The sequence below is a fragment of the Hyaena hyaena genome, unplaced genomic scaffold (assembly GCF_003009895.1).
Source record: "Hyaena hyaena isolate Hyena2069 unplaced genomic scaffold, ASM300989v1 scaffold_227, whole genome shotgun sequence".
In the NCBI taxonomy this organism is placed as follows: domain Eukaryota; kingdom Metazoa; phylum Chordata; class Mammalia; order Carnivora; family Hyaenidae; genus Hyaena; species Hyaena hyaena.
Genome location: NW_024080859.1, coordinates 2,008,270 through 2,029,561, shown reverse-complemented (window position 1 = coordinate 2,029,561; position 21,292 = coordinate 2,008,270). Strand labels below are relative to the sequence as shown.

The following is a 21,292-nucleotide window of genomic DNA, read 5'->3' as shown; positions in this document are numbered from 1 at the left end:
ACGAGTAGTTCAGTTTTCTGGGGGTCAAAAGTTACACATGGAATTCTGACTGCACAGGGGCTTGGGGTCCCCTAACCCCTGCGTTGTTCAAGGGTCAACTGTACTTTAAAATGGTGCATTTCATGTTGGGTGAATCTCACCTCAATTAAATAAAGAAAAAGAGGGAAGACAGGGGAAGGAAGGCACTTAATAGAGGCAGTTTCTTCTGTGGGCAGCTGGAATTTAATCCTGCTGCGGAACCCCGGTAGCGCGTGTGAAACTCACATCTCAAGGTCATTGCCCCAAGGGGAGAAGGGATTTATCTAGCAATATTCATCAGGCATTGGTTAAGAGCTGTTTTCAATGGGGCGCCTGGGTGGCTTAAGCGTCCGACTTTCGCTTAGGTCATGATCCCACGGTTCGTGGGTTCGAGCCCCGTGTTGGGCTCTGTGCTGACAGCCAGCTCAGAGCCTGGAGCCTGTTTCAGTCTGTGACTCCCTCTCTCTCTGACCCTCCCCTGCTCACGCTGTCTCTCTCTCTCCTAAAAAAAAAAAAAAAAAAAAATTAAAAAAAAAAATGAGCTGTTTTCAAGGCGCAAGTGTATGTGTTTTAATTTTCCAACACTCTGGCCAGCCAGGCATGGGCGGAGGAGTCAGGAAGGATGCCCTGCAGAGTGAAGGCTGAGGGCGTGTGCACAGGGCACTGGTGCATCCATCTGGCCGGCTCTCCGAAGGTCGCTGCTGGGGGAAGTTTGGAGGGTATTTTTGGTGTCTGGGACTCATGTGGATGGAGCACATCCGGTGTGCCTGGTACACTATGCTTGACTCCACAGGCCATCGTGTGTGTGGCACACACATGGCCAGAGTGGCTGGTTCCTCCCCGCACTGAGCCCCGTCGCGTGTGTTCCCCCAGGATGCTGCCCGTCACAGAACACCTGCTGTGCTTCCTGGGACTGGAGAAGACCGCGTTCCGCTTGTACGCCGGGTCTGCGCTCCTCCTCTCCCTGCTCTTCTTCCTCTTCTGCCTGCTGATCCAGTTCCTGAGGTTCTGCTGGTGCTTCTACGTCATGTGCTGCCGGCTGCGCTGCTTCCCCCAGCCATCCCGGCGCAACTGGCTGCTGGGCCACCTGGGCATGGTGTGTGCAGCTGGGCAGCCGGGCTGGGCAGGGGCCAGGTGTTCAGTAAGGAGGATGATCCTGATGGCTTCTTCATTCCACTAAGAATCAGTTTGGAGCCATGAACAGACCCATTGTACAGGATATAAGTGTGATTGAGGCTCAGAGAGGGCAAACCGTTTGCCCAAGATCACACAGCTGGGATGAGGCAGAGCTGAGTCCGAAGTGTCCTCTATAATTTCAGCCTATTGCTGTAGCAACAGTCACCAGTGTTCGTGAAAGTCGTCAGGTTCTGTGATTCCAGGGCGGGGTGAGGGGAACCCCTGTGGATTTTGCTCCACCCCACCCCCCAGTGTGGTTGCACCCTCTTTTTCATTCTCTTGCCTTGCCTTTCATTTCTTTTTTGTTTTTTTTTTTGCTTTTTATTATTTATTTATTTATTTTTAAATAGTTTATTGTCAAGTTGGTTTCCATATAACACCCAGTGCTCATCCCCACAAGTGCCCTCCTCTGTGCCCATCTCCCCCCTCCCCCCCACACCCATCAGTCCTCAGTTTGTTCTCAACATTCAAGAGTCTCTCATGGTTTGCCTCCCTCCCTCTCCCCCACTATTTCCCCCCTTCGTCTCCCCCATGGTCCTCCGTTAAGGTCCTCCTAATCCTCCTATATGTGCAGACATATGGTATCTATCCTTCTCTGCCTGACTTATTTTGCTCAGCATAACACCCTCAAGTTCCATCCATGTTGCTACACATGGTGAAATCATTTCATTTTTAAAAAACATTTATTCATTTTTTAATTTTGTTTTTGGTTTTTATTATTTATTTTTGAGAGAGAGATAGAGACAGTGTGAGCAGGGGAGGGTCAGAGAGAGAGGGAGACATAGAATCTGAAGACAGGCTCCAGGCTCTGAGCTAGTTGTCAGCACAGAGCCTGATGCAGGGCTCGAACCCACAAACCATGAGATCATGACCTGAGCCAAAGTTGGACACTTTAACCGACTGAGCCACCCAGGTGCCCCAAAACATTTTTTCATTTTTGAGAGGCAGAGAGAGAGGGAGACACAGAATCCGAAGCAGGCTCCAGGCTCTGAGCTGTCAGCACAGAGCCTGATGTGGGGCTCCAATTCACGAACTGCGAGATCATGACCTGAGCCAAAGTTGAACGCTTAACCGACTGAGCCACCCAGAAATCCCGCCTTTCATTTCTTATTTCACATACATGTGCTTAGAATTATATCAGGTACTTTAAAAATAGTAACTCACTCAGTCCTCTTGACAATCCTAGGCTGTAGGTCCCACCATGATCCCCATTCTGCTCCTGAGATACTATGGCACAGAGAAGTTAAGTAACTGGCCCTAGGTCACACAGCTTGTAGGCGGCAGAGTTGGGACTCAAGACTAGGCCATTGGCCCAGATTGCCTGCTCCTAGGTCTGTACCCTTTGCCACCTCTTGTTTCTGGCTGAGAAAACCTGCGCTCTTCTAAAAGAGCTTCAGTGGTGGGAAGAAAGCCAGACTTCTGAGGGCACTGCGGCTTTTGGGATCTTAGAGCCCAGTCCCTTACGGCCTACTGCACTCGCCTGGGCCCCCTTCTAACCCTAAATGAAACTGAGGGATGGTTGTGGAGACCTTCCTGGTTTAGGCCTCATGCTGAGTGCAGACGTGGACTTTGGAGAGGCCGTTCACGGGCAGTGGTCACCAGTGTGACCTCGATGTCCGTTTTGACCCTCTCCTGCCACACGGCCTTGAGCAAACGACTTCACCTGCCTGTGCCTTGGTTTCCCCATCCGCAGTGTGGGGATTATGATGGGTCCTGATAACCTCGTGAGATGTGCTGACAATTCCTGAAGTCCTGTCTGTGGCGCTTGGCACTGACCCTGCCACGCGGTGGTGGGTGTGCTCAAGCCCTGAGTCCTGCAGAGACCGGAAGTATCGAGTGATTCCAGAAATAGCTATTTTGTTTTATTTACGTTTCTTTATTTACTTTGGGAGAGAGAATGTGAGTGGGGCGGGGGAGGGGCAGAGAGAGAGAGTTAGAGAGAAGGAATCCCAGGCAGGCTCCTCACTGTCAGTGTGGAGCCCGAGGCAGGGCTGGAACTCACGAAGTGTGAGATCATGAGCTGAGCTGAAATCAAGAGTCAGACGCTTATCCGCCTGAGGCACGCAGGCGCCCCTAGAAATATTTCAGACGCTACTTGCAGTGAGTGTCTCAGAGGAAGGAAGCAGGAGATTCGTTTCTGCTAAGAGCTCCAAGAATATTTTACGTGGCTTTAGGAATGGCTCCCCTGACACCACACTCACCAGGTTTCGCCTGTTTGTGCCCAAGTCTCCCTCCTCCCGTTCACCCCCCACCCTGCTCAGGCCTCATTGTCTTCGGCTGGACCTTGGTCCAGCTTCCTCCTTGGGCTCCTGTCTCCAGTCTGTCCCCGTCCTGGCCTCCGGGAGGATTCTCGAAACCACCCATGTCCCCCCTCTGATCACACACCCTCCATGACTCCCCACTGCTGTCTGGGGAAAGTCTCAGCTCCTCGGCTAGTGCCCAAGTCCCTTTAGACTCTGACTCCCGCCCTACTCGCTCTAGTCTAGGCTCTGACTTCTCACCTCCATGGTCCTTGCTGGGACTGTGCCCTCTGCCCCAAATATCCTTGTCACTTAGATGAACTCCTACTCATTCTTCATGGCCCGTACCCAATGCTCTTATTCCAAGAGCCATCTGGCTTTCATGGTGGTCCTGAAGGTAGTGGGCAGGCCCTGGTGCCCAGAGTCAACCGGGTCGATGTGGACAATGTTGACCCTGTAGGCCCAGCCTGCCTCCCGGGGCCATGAATTTGGGAGGCGGCTCTGGGGAAGCCCAAACCAGGACAATCACTTACTCACCTGTACCTTCAGACAAGTCGTTGGACTTTTCCAAGCAAAGTAAAATGGGGAAAATAGTAGCAATTGTCGCATAGAATTCTTGGGTAGGTTGAAGGTATTAACTATATGAACAGTGTCCACAGCAGCACCTAACACTGTAAGCACATGCAAGTGTTAAAGATAACAATGCTAGTGGTGTTTTATTACTAACCTAGCAAGTACTCGACAAATGCTGATCATTAGTATCAGGTGTACGGTTATTGTTTTTATTTCTGGAACACCGGCTATGTGTCAGGCCCCTGTGCTGGGGGGGAGGGGGTGTCTTTCAGTTTGTTATTTCATAAGTTTTCTCAGCTGGCCTCAGACAGAGGGTTGATTCTTCCCCACTCCCCAGATGAGGGAATGGAGGTGCGGCAAGGTGCAGCCATCTTGCCGATCATATGTGCGCAATCAGACAGCTCTTCCGGGCTTGTTCTTGAGGATGGGCGGTGGAAGGAGGGAAAGGCTATAGGGGAAGCTGGGGGCTGGGTTCCTCCTCACTGTCCTTCCCTCCCACCCCCTGCAGTATCTTCCAAACGAGACGGGCCTCCAAGATGAGAAGAAGGTGCTGGACAACATGCACCATGTGATCCTGGTGTGGATTGGCCCTGTTCTGCCACTGTTGGTTCTGGTGCACCCTGACTACATCAAGCCCGTGGTGGGTGCCTCAGGTAGGTGGGCTGGGCCTTTGAGTGATGGCTAAACCCTCAACTCCCAGAAATCACCTAGGCTTCTGGACATGTAGGCTGTTTGGGGGAAGGGCCATTTGAATAGGGATTTGAAGGATGAATAGGAGTTCACCAAAGCAGCCATGGTAATACAGATAGTGGGGACAGCACGGGAAGAGGTGTGACGGTGTCTAGAAGTCGTAGGAACTTTGAGAGGATGTCTACCCACCTAGAAGTCAGAGTCAAACACGTTCAAATAGGTAATTGCCCAAGATCTTGTTTAGTGGCTGCTGCTTAATTCTAAGCCACGGCAGTCCCATCGTCTGAGTTCTGATGTTCCCGCTGTGGCCATCCCAGCCTGCAGCCTGTACTCTTCACCTGGGCTGACCCCGACTGGCGGAAGAGGAGACTTAGAAGGACTGCTTCTCCCTTCTGAATCCACACCAATCCCAAGGTGTAGGACTCCTGGGTGTGCCTGGCAAGTTGTTGCTCAACCTTAAACACCCAGATCCAGGGAAACTGCTCCTCCAGGAAGACTTCCTTGACCCTCCAGACAGATCATGGTTTTCTCCTCTGAGCTTTTCCCTTCTCCGTCCTAACCTTCTAGGGCTGACTGAGTGTGTCTGCGTCCAGCTCTGTCTTCCCCATAGGAGCCTGCATCTTCAGAGTGGCCTTGCACGTATCTGGGCACCTCCAGAGGCATCAGGGACATTTGAGAGAGGAGGGAGGAATGAGGGAGGTCCAGGAATTTTAGGACCTCCAGCCCTAGCCTGCGCCTCTGCAAAGAGAGGCTGAGACCTCTCTTTGACTAGAAACCACCTTCAAGGCTGCCACGTCAGAGCCGTGAAAGAGGAAGGGGCTGCCATCCCCACGTTTCATTCCCCATGATTGCATTTGTTAGTGGGATGCCCATCCCCACTGCACAAAGCGGGAGCGGGGACCCGGGGAAAGGGGACTCCTCAAAGAGATGGGCTTCAAGTTGTCGAAAGAGCCCTGGGCCGGGACTTGGGTGCTCTGGGCTCAAATCCAGGCCACAGCCATACTTGCTGCGTGACCCAGAAATTCATGTCGGCTCTCAGGGCCTCAGTTTCTGATCTGTAAAATGGGGTGGTGGTGAAGACTCACTATGATGTGGGTAGGTGCTCATGAGGGTTTCTTCTCTCCTGCCTTTCTCACATCCTGTTTTTCTTTCTTTCCACCTCCTCTTCCTTCTCCCCTTTCCTTGTCTTCAGAGACTCAGATTCCCGAGGACCATCGTACATGGTTGTGAGACCCCAAATAGAGTAGGGAGTAGAGCCCCCAGCATGGCCTCGGTGCATAGTAGATGCCCAGGCCTCTCCTTCTCCCCTCCCTCAGGACAGGCAGGGTATCCAGGGCCTCCTCTGCTGGGGGAGTGGGAGTGGGGGGGGGGCTGTGAGTCAGGACTGACGGTCTGGCCCCAAGCTGTGGATCCCATCCCCCACCGGGGCCTCCTTGGGGCCCACACCTGGGGACCCTGCTACCCTGGGGCTAAACCCACACAGCCCATGGGCCCTGAGAAAGGCACAGCTCCCCCTGGAAACTCTGTTTCTTCATCTTCTATTGGGCAGTTGGGCTGGAGAGCGTTAATGGGAGGAAGCAGGGGGAAACGCGTTATAGAGAATGAAGTGTGACATATAGGCATATCATTATAGCTTGTCTTTATACATTTATTTTTTATTGAGATGAAGTGCACATAGCATGTAATTAACCATTTTAAAATGTACAGTTTGAAACCGAAAGGCATTTGGCGTGTTCACAATGTTGCGCAGCCCTCTGCTCTCTCTAGTTCAAATTTTTTTCACGGCTCCATTAAACAGCCTGTACCCACTAAGTAATTACTTCCCATTCCCCCCACCACCCCCATCTCCTGGGACATGCCACTCTATTTTCTATCTCTGTGGCTTTGCGATTCTGGATATAGCACAGTGAAGGAATGATACAAAATGTGGCCTTTTGCCCTGACTTCTTTCACTTGGCATGTTTTCGAGGTTTGTCCACATTGTAGCAATTATCAGCACCCAATTTTTCTTAAGGCTGAGTAATAGTCTATTGTGTGGTTGTATGGATATACCACAATTTGTTTATCTGCTCATCCGTTGACAGACATTTGGGTCCTTCCTACCTTTATGCTGTTAGCAATGACGCTATGAATATGCCTGTATGCGTTTCGGTGTGGATGTATATTTCCATTTCTCTTGGGTAGATACTGAGGAGTAGAAATGCAGGGCCATATGGGAATTCTACATTTAACTTCTTAAGGAGGCACCAAACAGCTTTCCACGGCGGCTGTGCTTTTATTTTTCACTAGTGGGGGCTTGCTGTGAACTGTGGGTGCAGGTAATCATCTCCTGAGTTCTTGACACCAATGACCAATAATTATAATCATGGTTATAAAAATAGCCTGCGGTTGGTTAATTATTCATTTATGTGTACAAATATTTAATGAGCACCTGCCGTGTGCCGGGAGCATATTAGCTCATTGAGTTTTTGTAGGGATGCCACGAGACAGACAGGATTGTTCTATTTCTCCTCGTGCAGATGAAAAAAATGGAGGGTCTGCATGGTTAACATGCCCTCAAGTTTACACACCGAGTTAGTGGTGGAGCTGGGATTCAAACCAAGATCTGGCCCTCCCAGCGGCCAAGCTCTTAAACACAGGGATATGTAGCTTCCTGCTGAGCACTGGGTGGGGCCTTTTCTTATATGACCTCCTCCAGGGTAAACCATCCCCTTTTTACTGAAAGGGACACAAAGGGAAAAGGCAGCCTGGACACAGACTCTCCTGGAATCTAGTGGTCAAAGTTGGAGTGGTGTAGGGATCTGAGGATGGGAGAGCAAAGGTTTAGTCTGGGGTAGGGGCGGGGGATTGGAGAAGACTTCATGGAGGAGGTGTCAATGAAGCTGGGCCTTGAAGGACATGTAGGAGTTTGCCGTATGAGAAGACTCAGGTGGAAGGTTCTACCAGGGCAAAGGTGCAGATGTGCGAAAGTGCCAGCGGAATGCAGGTGACTCGGGGGGTCTGGAGTGAAGGTGATGTGTGGGGATGAGTCGGCAATGAGACAGGAGATGGACTCAGAGCACCTGTGTGCAAAGCAAATGAGCCTGTGTTTTAGCTTGGGGGTGTTAGGGAATGGTGCTTGATCTGGGCAACTGTTGAATGCGTCTGTGTATCGGAAAGACCTCAAGGGGCCTAGGTTGGAGTCCAGATCTCAGAGAGGAAAGATCTCAGTGACTAGATAGACTTCCACCTTCCTCTCCAATGTTACCTCCTCCCGGAAGCCCGGAAGGCTGTCTAGCAGCCCTTTCTCTGTGCCTCCCTTTGCTTCTGGCACACTTTCTACATCCTCGATATTTGCATGGCGTGCCTCCACTTTCCTCTCTCACCCCACCTGGATCTCCTCCCGGCAGGGTGTGCAGCTGAGCCCTCTCCGATCCCCAGCACTGCCCAGCATGGGTTGGGTACCAAGGGTGGCAGAGCTCTCTGAATAAGAGAATGAATGGACAGATGACTGTGTGCACAATTGGCCAATTCCTAGGTAGTTTGTGTGTAGGTGGATGAGTCACATCTCAGGTAAAAGTGACATCACTTGAGTTTCAGGTACTTCTTTCCTGAGCCCCTGCCCATTCGGTCCCAAATCTGTTCAGCCCATAGAAAGGGAATTCAATCACTCACCCATCCATCCATCCATCCATCCATCCATCCATCCATCCATTTTTGCATTCTTTCATCCTTTGGCTGGTTCATTCCATAAAAAATTTTTTTAGCACTGATATATCAGTGTTCAACATGGTCTGTTCCCTCCAGGGACTTGTGTCTGGATGGATCCAATCTGGAGGGATTGGTGGGGGAGGGATGGCATCCAAGCAGAGACTCGAAGGATGAAGGAAGGGTGTTTGAGGCAGAGAGGGCATGTGGGCGAAAGAACAGAGAGAGAATGTGGCTTTTTCAAGGAGATGAGAAAATTCTGTGATGTTCGAACATTGAGTATGTAGGGAATGGAGGATAGAGATGTTCTCTTTTTTTTTTATAATAGTTTTTGCCTTTAAGGAGCTTAAAAAATTTTTTTTGGTTAACATTTATTTATTATTGAGAAACAGAGAGAGACAGAGCATGAGCATGGCAGAGGTAGAGAGCGGGGGTAGACACAGAATCTGAAGCAGGCTCCAAGCTCTGAGCTGTCAGCACAGAGCCCAATGCGGGGCTTGAACCCACGAGTGGTGAGATCACAACCTGAGCCAAAGTCGGACACTCAACTGACTGAGCCACCCAGGCACCCTGAGGATAATAGAGATGTTTTGAGGGAAGTCTGGGCTGGGGTAGATCATGCAGGGCTTTGAAAATGGGCCAAACGGCTGGTGCTTGTGGCTAATGGGTGTGAGCAGGAAGGGACATGGTCAGATCTAGCGTCTGATAGGACTTCCTGGGACCGGAGTGCAGGGAGGAGACTGCCCTGGAGACTGAGAGCACAGGAGGTGGAATTCAGATGGCCTGAAAAGAGGGGGTGATTAGGGTGAAGCAGGTCATTCTGGATGGGGAGCACAGCCCAGACAAAGTAGGAACTACGGCCAATATGCGAGGCTATTTTTGTGTATGTTGAAGGGTGAGATAGGAGAGGCACACAGAGACAAGACGGGTGGGGCCTTCAGTGCGAACCTGAGCTTGAACTTGTTTTGCCAGGGTGATAGGGAGCCATGGGAGGTATCTGAGCAGGGGAGGCACATGTTCAGATCACCATCTTATGAGGGTCTTTCTGGGGCAGGTGTGGAGAACAGACTGGACAGGTAAGGGGGAGATCAGACCTCAGAGAGGAGGCCCAAGGAGGTTATAAGCAGAGGTCAAGGGTCAGAACTCTCTTCTGAGTTATCATCACCTCTTCTCTCTCCACAGCTGCCATAGCCCCCAAGGATGACCTTTTCTATGGTTTCCTGAAACCATGGCTGGGTGAGTGTGGGGCTGCATGAGCTGGGGCTGGGGCTTCAGGGAAGAGGGGGAGGGGTGTGGGGTTCCTTGTAGTGATTCAGACTAGTAGGAGAGGTTCCTAATGTCAGTCTCCTGGACCCAGGAGATGGGCTGCTGCTCAGCAAAGGTGACAAGTGGAGCCGGCATCGCCGCCTGCTGACACCCGCCTTTCACTTCGACATCCTGAAGCCCTACATGAAGGTCTTCAACCAGTGCACTGACATCATGCACGTGAGTCGCAAAGTCTCTTGGGAAGAGGGTGTCCTGAAGCCAGGTGATATCAGGAAGCTTCACCTCCTTTACCCATAAAATGGGCTTGCGACGAGCAGGCAGCTGGGGCGTCATTGTCAGCCTGGCTCGAAGCCGGCCGTCTCTGCATCAATCTGCCACCTATCTCTCTTCCAGGCTAAATGGCGGCGCCTGGCGGAGGGACCGGTGGTCTCCCTTGACATGTTTGAGCATGTCAGCCTCATGACCCTGGACAGTCTTCAGAAATGTGTCTTCAGCTACAACAGCAACTGCCAGGAGTGAGTGTGGCCTTCCTGGTGCAGGGGAGTGATAGAGCCAGCTGCCCCAGGGCAGGGTGGGGGGAGAAGAAAGGAAGTTCTCAGGTGTGCTCGACATCCCTGGGCTGTTGCTACTCTGCCACTGACAGGCTGTGTGTTTCTGAAAACTGCACTTCTCTGGGTCTTATCCAAAAAACGGAATTCCAGTTCCTTCCCCATAGTTGCCTTGTGAGTATTAAGTGAGGTAATGTAAGGTGGTGGTTTGGTGTAGAGTAGGTGCTTAGTAAATACTAGTTTCCCTCATTCCTCCACGAGGAATAGTTTGGCCTTTGGAAACTGTCTCCTCAGGCTATAAGCCTCAGTTTCCTTTTTTGTAAAAGAAGGATGACAATTCTCGACCCTCTGAGACACGCTTTAAGAATAGAATGATGTGGGCGCCTGGATGGTTCAGTTAAGCGTCTGACTTTGGCTCAGGTTATGATCTTGTGGTTCACGGGTTTGAGTCCCTTGTCAGGCTCTGCTGACAGCTCAGAGCCTGCAGCCTGCTTGGGATTCTCTCTCTGCCCCTCCCCCACTCATGCTCTGTCGCTCTGTCTGTCTCTCTCTCTCAAACATAAATAAACATTGGGGCGCCTGGGTGGCTTAGTCGGTTAAGCGTCCGACTTTCGCTTAGGTCATGATCTCGCGGTTCGTGGGTTCGAGCCCCGCGTCGGGCTCTGTGCTGACTGCCAGCTCAGAGCCTGGAGCCTATTTAGAGTCTGTATCTCCCTCTCTCTCTCTGACCCTCCCCTGCTCACCCTGTCTCTCTCTCTCTCTCCTAGAAATAATAAATAAATAAATAAATAAATAAACAAACATTAAGGGTGCCTCGGTGGCTCAATCGGTTAAGCATCCAACTTCAGCTCAGGTCATGATCTTGCGTTTCGTGAGATGGAGCCCCGCATCAGGCTCTGTGCTGATGGCTCAGAGCCTGGAGCCTGCTTCGGATTCTGGGTCTCCCTCTCTCTCTGCCCCTCCCCTGCTCGTACTCTGTCTCTCTCTCTCTCAAAAATAATAAATAAACATTAAAAAAAAGAATAAGGTGATGTTGCACTGCCCTGGCACACAGTAGATGTTCAGTAAATATTTGTTGAATGAATGAATGAAATAACCATTGTCCTGGTTCATCCATCTATCCATCCATCCATCCATCCATCCATCCATTCATTCATTCATCAGATATTTGTTGTGAACCTACTATGGGCCTGATACTATGATAGCTCCTGAGAATATGGTAGTGAGCAATAGACTAAGTCCCAGTTCCTTGGAATTTATAGTCTAAGTGGGGATATAAGGAATAAGATACATCATAACTGGTAAGTTTGTAGCACATAGTAGGTTCTCAATGATAAGCTGCTGACTTTGTTACTCTGGGCTTTGTAGGATTATATTTCAGTTGGGTAAGGTGACAATGGCTTTAGTGATTAATTAGTTAATGAATGAAGTAATCAGTCCAGAAATATTTATTACAGGCCTACTATGTGCCACTCCTGGACTAAGCACTGTGAATATAATGGTCAACAAAATAGACGAAGTCTTGCTCCTCTGGAATTTACCTGTTGGTGGGAAGAAAAGCAGTAACCATGACCAAATAAGTAAACAAGAAAATGACAGACTGTGACATGGGTGTGGAAACAACAAGCATACTTAAGGACCAAGGACAGCCCCTTGCACACCTGTCCCAGTGATTTCATTTTGTTCTTTTGTTAAAAATTTTTAATCTTTATTTTTGAAAGAGAGAGAGTGAAAGAGAGAGAGAAATCATGAGTAAGGGAGAGGCAGAGAGAGGGAGACACAGAACTGGAAGCAGGCTCCAGGCTTTGAGCTGTCACATAGAGCCTGACATGGGGCTTGAACTCACGAACTGTGAGATCATAACCTGAGCTGAAGTCGGACACTTAACCAACTGAGCCACCCAAGTGCCCCTCATTTTTTTTTCCATTTTTTAAGATGTTTATTTATTTATTCTGAGAGAAAGAGAGCATGAGTGTGAGTGGGGGAGGGGCAGAGAGAGAGAGAGACAGAGGATCCCAAGCAGGCTCCATGCTGTTAACACAGAGCCCAATGTGGGGCTTGGTCCCATGAACTGTGAGATCATGACCTGAGCTATAATCAAGAGTCGGATGCTCAACCAACTGAGCCACCCAGGCACCCCCCCTTTTTAAATTTTTTTTTAGGGGCGCCTGGGTGGCTTAGTCGGTTAAGCGTCCGACTTTCGCTTAGGTCATGATCTCACGGTTCGTGGGTTCGAGCCCCGCGTCGGGCTCTGTGCTGACTGCCAGCTCAGAGCCTGGAGCCTGTTTCAGAGTCTGTAACTCCCTTTCTCTCTGACCCTCCCCTGCTCACGCTGTCTCTCTCTTCCTCTCTCTCCTAGCAGTAAATAAAAATATTTAAAAAAAAAATTTTTTTAATAAATAAAAACATTAAAAATGTTTAATCTAAAAAAAGAAATTAATCAAGAATTTATATAGAACAGAATTCCAAATGATATTCAGATCAATATTTCCCTTACTTTTTNACGGTTCGTGGGTTCGAGCCCCGCGTCGGGCTCTGTGCTGACTGCCAGCTCAGAGCCTGGAGCCTGTTTCAGAGTCTGTAACTCCCTTTCTCTCTGACCCTCCCCTGCTCACGCTGTCTCTCTCTCTCTCCTAGAAATAAATTTAAAAAAATTTTTTTTAAGGTTTATTTATTTTGAGAGAGAGAGAGAAGGGCATATAGCATTTTATATTCCTACCAGTAGTATGTGAGGGCTTCAGTTTCTCCACACCCTTACCAACACTTATTATTATCTGTCTTTTTGATTATAGCCATTCCTAGTTGGGGTGAAACAGTATCTCCCTGTGATTTTGATTTGCATTTCCATAGTGGCTAATGCTGTTGAGCATCTTTTCATGTGTTTCTTGGCCATTTGTATATCTTCTTTGGAGAAATGCCTATGCATATGTTTTGCCCATTTTTAAATTGGATTATTTGTCTACCAGTGCATTTTAAGAGTTCTTTATATTATTTATTTATTTGTTTGTTTTTATTTTATTTTTTGATAGAGATAGTGAGCCGGGGAGGAGCAGAGGGAGAAGGAGAGAGAGAATCTTAAGCAGGCTACATCCTCAGTGCAAAACCTGACGTGGGGCTCCGTCCCATGATCCTGGGATCATGACCTGAGCCAAAATCAAGACTCAGACTCTCAACTGACTGAGCCATCCAGGTGCCCCAGGAGTTCTTTATATATTTTAGATGCAAGTTTGTGATCAGATATATGAGTTCTCTTACTCTAAAGCCATTTAGTCTTTGGGAAGTCCTCATCCCCCTCTGGGCCAGTGTTAAAGTGTACCTGGGTTTTGGTTTTATTCAGATACGATGAGGCCAACAGGTCAGGAGATGATCGTTCTTACAGTTCCCAAACGGAGGGGACGCGCTACACCACTCAGGTCCACACGCCAAGGCCACAGTGTCAGTCAGGAGAGAGGATGGCCAAAGTCTTTTTTTGTGGTTTCCTTGGGAAGGAGCAGGATGGCAGTTCTGCAGACCTAGCACTGACTTGTTTGAATAACTACAGGGGGCTCTGGAGGGCAGGGGCTGTCCCTAGTTGTCCAGTGATTAAGGCCTGGAGATAGTGGCCCAGCCTGGTAAGTTTCAGTGTGCGGGCTCTGGACTGTCTGGTGGGCACATGAAAGGTGTACTGTTGGGTGAGTTGTTGGCACTCGCTAAGAACTGGCTAGCTCTGGGAGGGGCCAGGGTCACCTCCCCGCGGGGAGAACACTCTGGTGCTCACGGTCCTTCCTCTCCCCGGCAGGAAGATGAGCGATTACATCTCGGCCATCATCGAGCTGAGCGCCCTCGTGGTCCGGCGCCAGTACCGCCTGCACCACCACATCAATTTCGTCTACTACCTCACGGCAGACGGGCGGCGCTTCCGGCAGGCCTGTGACACCGTGCACCGCTTTACCACGGAGGTCATCCAGGAGCGGCGGCGGGCACTACGCCAGCAGGGGGCTGAGGCCTGGCTTAAGGGCAAACAGGGCAAGACCTTGGACTTCATCGATGTGCTGCTCCTGGCCAAGGTGAGGCTGGGCCCAGGAGGGTGGAGCCCTGCCTAGGACAGGGCCCCGTGTGAGTTGCACCGACTCTGTAAAATGATAAATGTCCCAAATAACACAGATCTAGGAGGCAGGCAGGTGCAGCACACGTAAGACTTACTGCGGCAGTTTTGCTGGGAAACCTCGGAAGTTCATCTTCTTACAGTTCTGGAGGCTAGAGGTCTGAGATCAAGGCACTGACAGGGGTTGGTTTCTTCGAAGGTCTCTCTCCCTGGCTTGTAGATGGCCGCCTTCTCGTGCGCTCACACTGTCTTCCCTCGGCCTGTGTCTTTGTGTAAATGTCCCTTCTTCAAAGGACACCAGTCATATGGGGCTAGGGCCCACCATAATGACCTCATTATCATTTAATTACCTCTCGAAAGGCCCTGTCTCCCAATGGAGTCACATTCTGAGGTCCTGGGTGGTGAGCACTTCACCATATGAATTCTAGAGGATTGGTGTTGGGGGCCGGGGGGGAGGCAAGGGACATGATTTTGTCCACCACACTTAAAAAAAAAATGAAATCCTTGGGGCGCCTGGGTGGCTTAGTCGGTTAAGCGTCCGGCTTTCGCTTAGGTCATGATCTCGCGGTTCGTGGGTTCGAGCCCCGTGTCGGGCTCTGTGCTGACTGCCAGCTCAGAGCCCGGAGCCTGTTTCAGTCTGTGACTCCCTCTCTCTCTGACTCTCCCCTGCTCACGCTGTCTCTCTCTCTCTCCTAGAAATAAATAAAACATTAAAAAAAAAATTAAAAAAAAATGAAATCCAAGTCTGAAAAAATATGACACTTGCAGAGATTGCTTCTGTTAAACTTTCTTTCTTTCTTTCTTTCTTTCTTTCTTTCTTTCTTTCTTTCTTTCTTTCTTTCTTTCTTTCTTTCTTTCAGAGAGAGAAAGGGTACAAGTGAGTGAGAGGGAGAGAGAAAGAGCAGAGAGAGGAGCAGAGAGAGAGAGAGAAAGAAGCCAGGCTCACTGGAAGAGGGGCTCATGTTCACCCAAAGTGGGGCTTGAGCTCCCCCTGATGTGAGACATGAACTCACAAACTGCAAGATCATGACCTGAACCAAAGCCAGATGCTCGGGGCACTTGGGTGGCTCCGTCAGTTAAGCGTCTGACTTCGGCTCAGGTCATGATCTCACAGGTTTGTGGGTTGAAGCCCCGCGTCGGGCTCTGTGCTGACAAGCTCAGAGCTTGGATCCTGCTTCGGATTCCGTGTCTCCCTCTCTTTCTCTGACCCTCCCCTGCTCACGCTGTCTCTCTCTCTCTCAGAAATAACTAAAACATTAAAAAAAAAAGTAATAGCCCGATGCTTCACGACTGAGCCCAGGAACCCCCTCCACGGTCCCTGAGAGGCACTTAGTTTCTGGACCCGGGTGTCCTGGGTTCCTGCTCTGGTCCTGCTGCCCAGCGGACCCTCCACCTTGGTCACCTGACTCTTCCCTCTGAGCCTCAGTTTCCTCATTTACGACACGAGCATCACGAGACCCGATCACAGGTCCGGGTTGGGTGTCCAGCAGGATGCCTGCTGCTCCTGGCTGCTCGAGGAATACAAACTCCCTTCTTGCCTTCACCTCTGGCTCTCCCTCTCACTTTCCATCTTAGACAAGTCATGTGCCTCTATCTGCCTGGAATCCTCCCCCCACCCCCCCACAGCTTGGCTTGAGAGAGGGGGGAGTATCTTGGCCTTAGCCCTGGGACGCGGAGGGGGGGATGAAGTGGGCCGAGCATCCTCTCCCGCTCATTCCAGGATGAAGACGGGAAGGAGCTGTCTGATGAAGACATCCGAGCCGAGGCGGACACCTTTATGTTTGAAGGTGAGGATGTTGGGGGGGTGCTGGGGGAGGCGGGGAGGGACCCTGTTGTCAGAAAATCGCATCTCCGCCGTCCTCAGGCAGCCTCCACGTGAGCTCCTCCTCTGCCTACAGGTCATGACACAACATCCAGTGGGCTGTCATGGGTGCTGTTCAACTTGGCCAAGTATCCAGAGTACCAGGAGAAGTGCCGGGAAGAGATCCAGGAGGTCATGCAAGGCCGGGAGCTGGAGGAGCTGGAGTGGTCAGTTTGGGGGGGGTCGGGGATGGACTGAGTCTAGAGCTTGCGTATGGGTTTCTTGCTCTGGTCTGCGCCCATTTCTTGCTCTTGCCTGTATATTATTCTTGCTGCTGCAGGGTGCCGTTCAGTTGAGCGGGGTGGCTTCCGAACGGAGGTGTGCGTTACGTCTGTTCCACACGTCCCCCCTCATTCTCCTTGAACCAACAGCTACCCGGGGCGTGTTCTTCTCAAGGCAGATTCTGGAAGTGCAAAGAGCTACACTTTAAAACCTCTGCTTGCACTGTTAACATTCCATTTTGCTAAAGCAAGTCACAGAGCCAAGCCCAACGTGAATGCGGCAGGACATATATTCCACCCACCTGAGCAGAAGGCACTGCAGAATCACATGCAAAAGGCATGGGGTATAGAATTGAGATGTGTGCCATGTAGAGCTGATTTTTGGGTGACTTAAAGAAAACACAGCATTAAATAGCATCCAATAGAGAGAAAGCTCTTTTCAGTTCAGCGTCAGCCTTTTCTTTATTAATTTTTAAAAGTTTATTTATTTATTTTGGGTGGGGGGAGCCCAAGAGAGGGAGGGGCAGAGAGAAAGAGGAGAGAGAATCCCAAGCAGGCTCCGTGCTGACAGTGCGGGGCTCCAACTCACAAACTGAACTGTGAGATCATGACCTGAGCTGCAGTCAGATGCTTAGGCCGATTGAGCCACCCAGGCCCCCAGAGTCAACCTTTTAGATATTAATGTCAGGGAGATACTCTCTGTTGGGTGCCGTGGTATTCTTCAACTCCTTGCTAACCTGCCTTTTTAATGAATGGAAAAGATGGCCCAGGCTCCGAGGACTGGGCAGAAGATGATGTCTAGCCAGAATTTAATAACTCATCTGTTTTCCCAGTGGTGTTTATGTTATGGGTACTTTTTAAAACTTTTTTTAAAATGTTTTATCCACTTCTGAGAGAGAGAGGCAGCGTGAGCAAGGGAGGGTCAAAGAGAAAGGGAGACCCAGAATCCAAAGCAGGCTCCGGGCTCTGAGCCAGCTGTCAGCACAGAGCCCGACGCGGGGCTCAACCCCACGAACCATGAGATCATGACTTAGCCGAAGTTTGGATGCCCAACCGACTGAGGCACCCAGGCACCCCTATGTTATGGGTACTTTTATGCCGGGCATGCCGTTTGCCCTTTACAGTAGCAATGCAAAGTTTCTTTGAAAGAAAAAGAAAATGATCTAGATCACAAGGGTTATAATTAATCCAGTTTTGGGCCCTGGAGTCCAATGGAAAGAAGTTAGTAATAACATAAGGAGAGAATGTACAGGTTTTTGAATACTGAAATTGATCCACACAGGCTGGTAAATTGCTGCTGCCGGGGGGGGGGGGTGGGCACTGCCTGTTCTGTCACCTCTCCTGGCAATCCTCTGACTGCCACATAATCTATCAGTTTAAGGGTTAATGCTGGGCATGCAGAAGCCTGCTGGTGCTGCTTGGATTGGTTGGGGGTCAGATATTTAGCATGCTGAGGATTAGTGATGTGTGCATGGCATGAGTGCAAACACCGGAAGCTGGGGCAAGTCTGAAATCCTGGACTGGTTTCCTGCATGGTTGCTTCTGAGCGTGTGTTGTGTGTGTGGGGGGGGTGGGGGACGGGATGTTGCTCTAGACTGGCTCCAAGTCACCCGCCATTCCACGTTCCATGTTCCCCAGGGATGACCTGACCCAGCTGCCCTTCACCACTATGTGCATCAAGGAGAGCCTACGCCAGTTCCCACCCGTGACCCTGGTCTCCCGCCGCTGCACGGAGGACATTAAGCTTCCAGACGGACGCATCATCCCCAAAGGTGCCCACATTGTGCTTCTGGCTGCCAGGCTGCTCTGGTGCCTGTGGGGGCGTGGTCATACCTGCCCCAGGTGCACCCTCCCTGTAGACGGGGCATCTCCCTGTGTGGCTGTTGCTTCTGGGGTGAGGGAGGAGACCCAACGTGTAGGGGCTAGAGAGAGGTGGGTGGGTCCAGGTGGAAAGGCAAGAGTGGGTGTGGTGTGGTGGGCCCCGTGAGGGTGCAGGTGAGGAAGGAATGGTTTCATTCAGTTGCCAGATATCCCTTGGAGACAAAGCTTTGCTCTAGACCTTGAGTACCACACAGTCTGGGGAAGACACAGCAGGGCACAGATGTTCCCCATCACACGGGGTCAGGGATGGGCTAAAGGAAGGAACCGGGGCTGAAAGAGTCCAAAATAAGGAGCGATGACTTCATCTGGGGTGTAATTCAGGGTGGGGGTCTGCCTGGAAGAGGCAGCATGAGAGGTGAGCCTTGAAGGTTGAAAGTGAAAGAGAGAGCATATTTATGAAGCAGAGTCTCAGGGTGCCGGTAGTGAAAGACCTTGAATGCTAGGGCGAGGCACTTGAACTTGATCTTCAGGACAGTAGGGAGCCATGGGAGGTTTTTGAGGTGAGGAGGAACAATGTCAGATCTGTGAGTGAGAAAGATCCCTGTGTGGCCAGCATAGCAGCTAGAAAGGAGGTGGTCGGGACCTCTCAGGGAGCACAGGGGGAGTGGAATTTTTCAGAGAAGGATGGGTAGGGAAGGGTGGTAGAATGGCTCATGGGAACAGCATGACTTCAGGAAGAGCAGGGGAGGAGGAGACCTCCAGAGATCCCGGTCCCCTCAGCCCCAGTGGCCCCACTGACGCCACCCTCCCCACAGGAATCATCTGTCTGGTCAGTATCTACGGAACCCACCACAACCCCACAGTGTGGCCTGACTCCAAGGTGAGCGCCCTCCTCAATCCTCTCTTGCCTCAGCTTCTTCTTCCTCAGACGGGTGGTCCTGGGGCAGTAAGGCCTCCCTCCCCTCTTCCCCAGGGACCCAGATGGCCTGGCTGAGTGCAGAGCTTGAATGCCCCTCCCCCATGTATTTGCTCACTGTTGATTCATTAGGTCCTCAAATATTTATTGAACTCTTACTGTTTGCCAGCCTCTGTGCTGGGCATGGAGGATGGAGAAAGATACTGTTTTTTGCCTTCATGGAGCTCATTGTGAAGTTCAGGGGAAGAAAATAAGCAAAAACTATGGTTGTGATACATGCACAAAGGAAATAAAGACTGGAGGGCGTGGGGGGGGGCACTTCAGCTCACATGGTGAAGAAAGGCCTTGGGGAGGAAGAGGTGTTGGAGCTGAGACCTGAAAAGTGTGAAGAGCAGGGAGAAGCCTGTTCCAGGCAGTTGAGACAGGAAGTGCAAAGGCCCTGTGGTTGGAATGAGCCTGGCATGCTTGAACAACAGAAAGAGGAAGGTGTGGCTGGACTGTAGTGAGGTTCTCTCCGTCCAGTGGAAGGATCAGGGCCAACCTGGGATGGATGGGCCAAGCCCCCAGGCTCACCTCCTGGCTGCTCCTGCCTAGGTGTACAACCCCTATCGCTTTGACCCGGACAACCCCCAGCAGCGCTCCCCACTGGCCTACGTGCCCTTCTCCGCCGGACCCAGGTAACTCTTCTATTTCCCCCAGTCCAAGCCAAGCGTAGGAGAAGCGCCATGGGCAGTGGAAGGTCAGGGATGTGCAGATCAGGAGCAGAGATCGCCTCCCACCCAGATGTGATTTCTGCCAACCCAGCACTCTTCATGCCTCCAGTGTCCTGGGAAGCCCCTAAATCAGACTCTGCAACAGCATCCCTGGTATTGAGCACCTACTGTGTGGCAGGCCCGGAGTTCTAGGTTCATATGCTCCCAACGACTCTATGCCATTGCGCCCGTTTTACAGATGAGGGAACTGAGGCCCAGAGTGGGAAGTCGGTCATTTACTCAGGGACTCCCCCTTCCCGGGGCACACGGCGGCTGCACCTGAGCCCTCCCCACCCCTCGTCCCCCTTCCTCTAGAAACTGCATCGGACAGAGCTTTGCCATGGCCGAGATGCGCGTGGCCGTCGCGCTGACGCTGCTGCGCTTCCGCCTGAGCGTGGACCGAACGCGCAAGGTGCGGCGGAAGCCGGAGCTCATCCTGCGCACGGAGAACGGCATCTGGCTCAACGTGGAGCCACTGCCTCCGCGGGCCTGATCGCCGGCGCCTCCCAGCGGATCCCGGGGGCCCAGGCCCCGCCCAAAGAGGCCCAGGCCCCGCCCCCGAGGGAACCAGATCCCGCCCCCAGGACCCTGAGGGCAGAGACCACGCCCCTCGGAGGCCTGGTTCGGAGGACCAGGCTCCTCCACGGAGCCGCATGATGAAGGTACAGGCCACGCCCCTCACGGCAAGGCTCCGCCTCCTGACGGTCTGGTCCCGCCGCTTGAGGTCCAGGTCAGGTCCTGCTTTCCTGCCTGAGGGACCAGGCTCTGCCGCGTCCCTTCGGGCCCAGACCCACTCCCAGGATCCAGAGCACTCGGGCCTTCAGGCCCCACCCACCCAGCCATCTGAGGACCTATGACCCGACACCTAAGGCCTCTGGGATTCAGGACCTGTCCCCCGTGGATCCCTGCTGGCTTTTAAGTTGAGAGCTGGAGTCCAAAGTAAGAGCCCTGGACCCGGACGTCACCTGCGTGGGATCCCCAGCTCACATGGGCGAACTCCTTGGCATCAGGCTGCACCCCAGGGCTCAGGATGTGTGCTTCTGTTGTTGTTTTGTAAATCTAGACCCTCCCTGGAAAGCCTCTTCCTTCCTCCCTTGCCAAAAGGCCCTTTGCTGAGTGTTCTGATTTTTGTAGAATAAAAGCAAGGGATGCAGACATCTCCCACCGGCCAGCCCCTAGCTCAGCCAGACACTTCCCTTGGGCTCCAGGAAGGCAATGAAGGTGCCCGGACAGTTGGGAGGCCACCAAGGGAAGCTATGGGCTAAGAGGCTGGGAGGCCATTTGTCCTCGGATATAAACCCAGGCTTTTGGGGACAGTTTGTGCATTCATTTATCTCATCAACAGACCACATATTAATTAAGTGTTTATTGGCACTGGGCCCGGAGCACAGCCGGGCCCAATTCCTGCCGTCGGGAGAGCAGGGGACAGATGTTGAACA

At 51.5% G+C, this 21,292-nt stretch overlaps 1 protein-coding gene across 1 annotated transcript; it reads left to right on the top strand.

Annotated features, from left to right (window-relative positions):
• Positions 1 to 891: 891 nt before the first annotated feature.
• On the top strand, positions 892 to 20,354 carry LOC120239207 (cytochrome P450 4F22). The gene is made up of 12 exons (XM_039243374.1): positions 892 to 1,114; positions 4,516 to 4,660; positions 9,567 to 9,620; positions 9,742 to 9,869; positions 10,044 to 10,165; positions 13,977 to 14,244; positions 16,003 to 16,069; positions 16,181 to 16,310; positions 18,003 to 18,136; positions 19,001 to 19,065; positions 19,696 to 19,778; positions 20,169 to 20,354. The coding sequence occupies exons 1-12, from the start codon at positions 893 to 895 to the stop codon at positions 20,344 to 20,346; spliced, it is 1,596 nt and encodes a 531-aa protein (XP_039099305.1). The 5' UTR covers position 892; the 3' UTR covers positions 20,347 to 20,354.
• Positions 20,355 to 21,292: the final 938 nt, after the last annotated feature.

Excerpts from the sequence above, each read along its gene's own strand:
- LOC120239207 (XM_039243374.1), top strand. The coding sequence starts at position 893 with ATGCTGCCCGTCACAGAACACCTGCTGTGCTTCCTGGGACTGGAGAAG. Across the intron at positions 14,245-16,002 it reads ATGTGCTGCTCCTGGCCAAG|GATGAAGACGGGAAGGAGCT; the intron begins GTGAGGCTGGGC and ends CGCTCATTCCAG. Across the intron at positions 19,779-20,168 it reads CCCTTCTCCGCCGGACCCAG|AAACTGCATCGGACAGAGCT; the intron begins GTAACTCTTCTA and ends CCCTTCCTCTAG.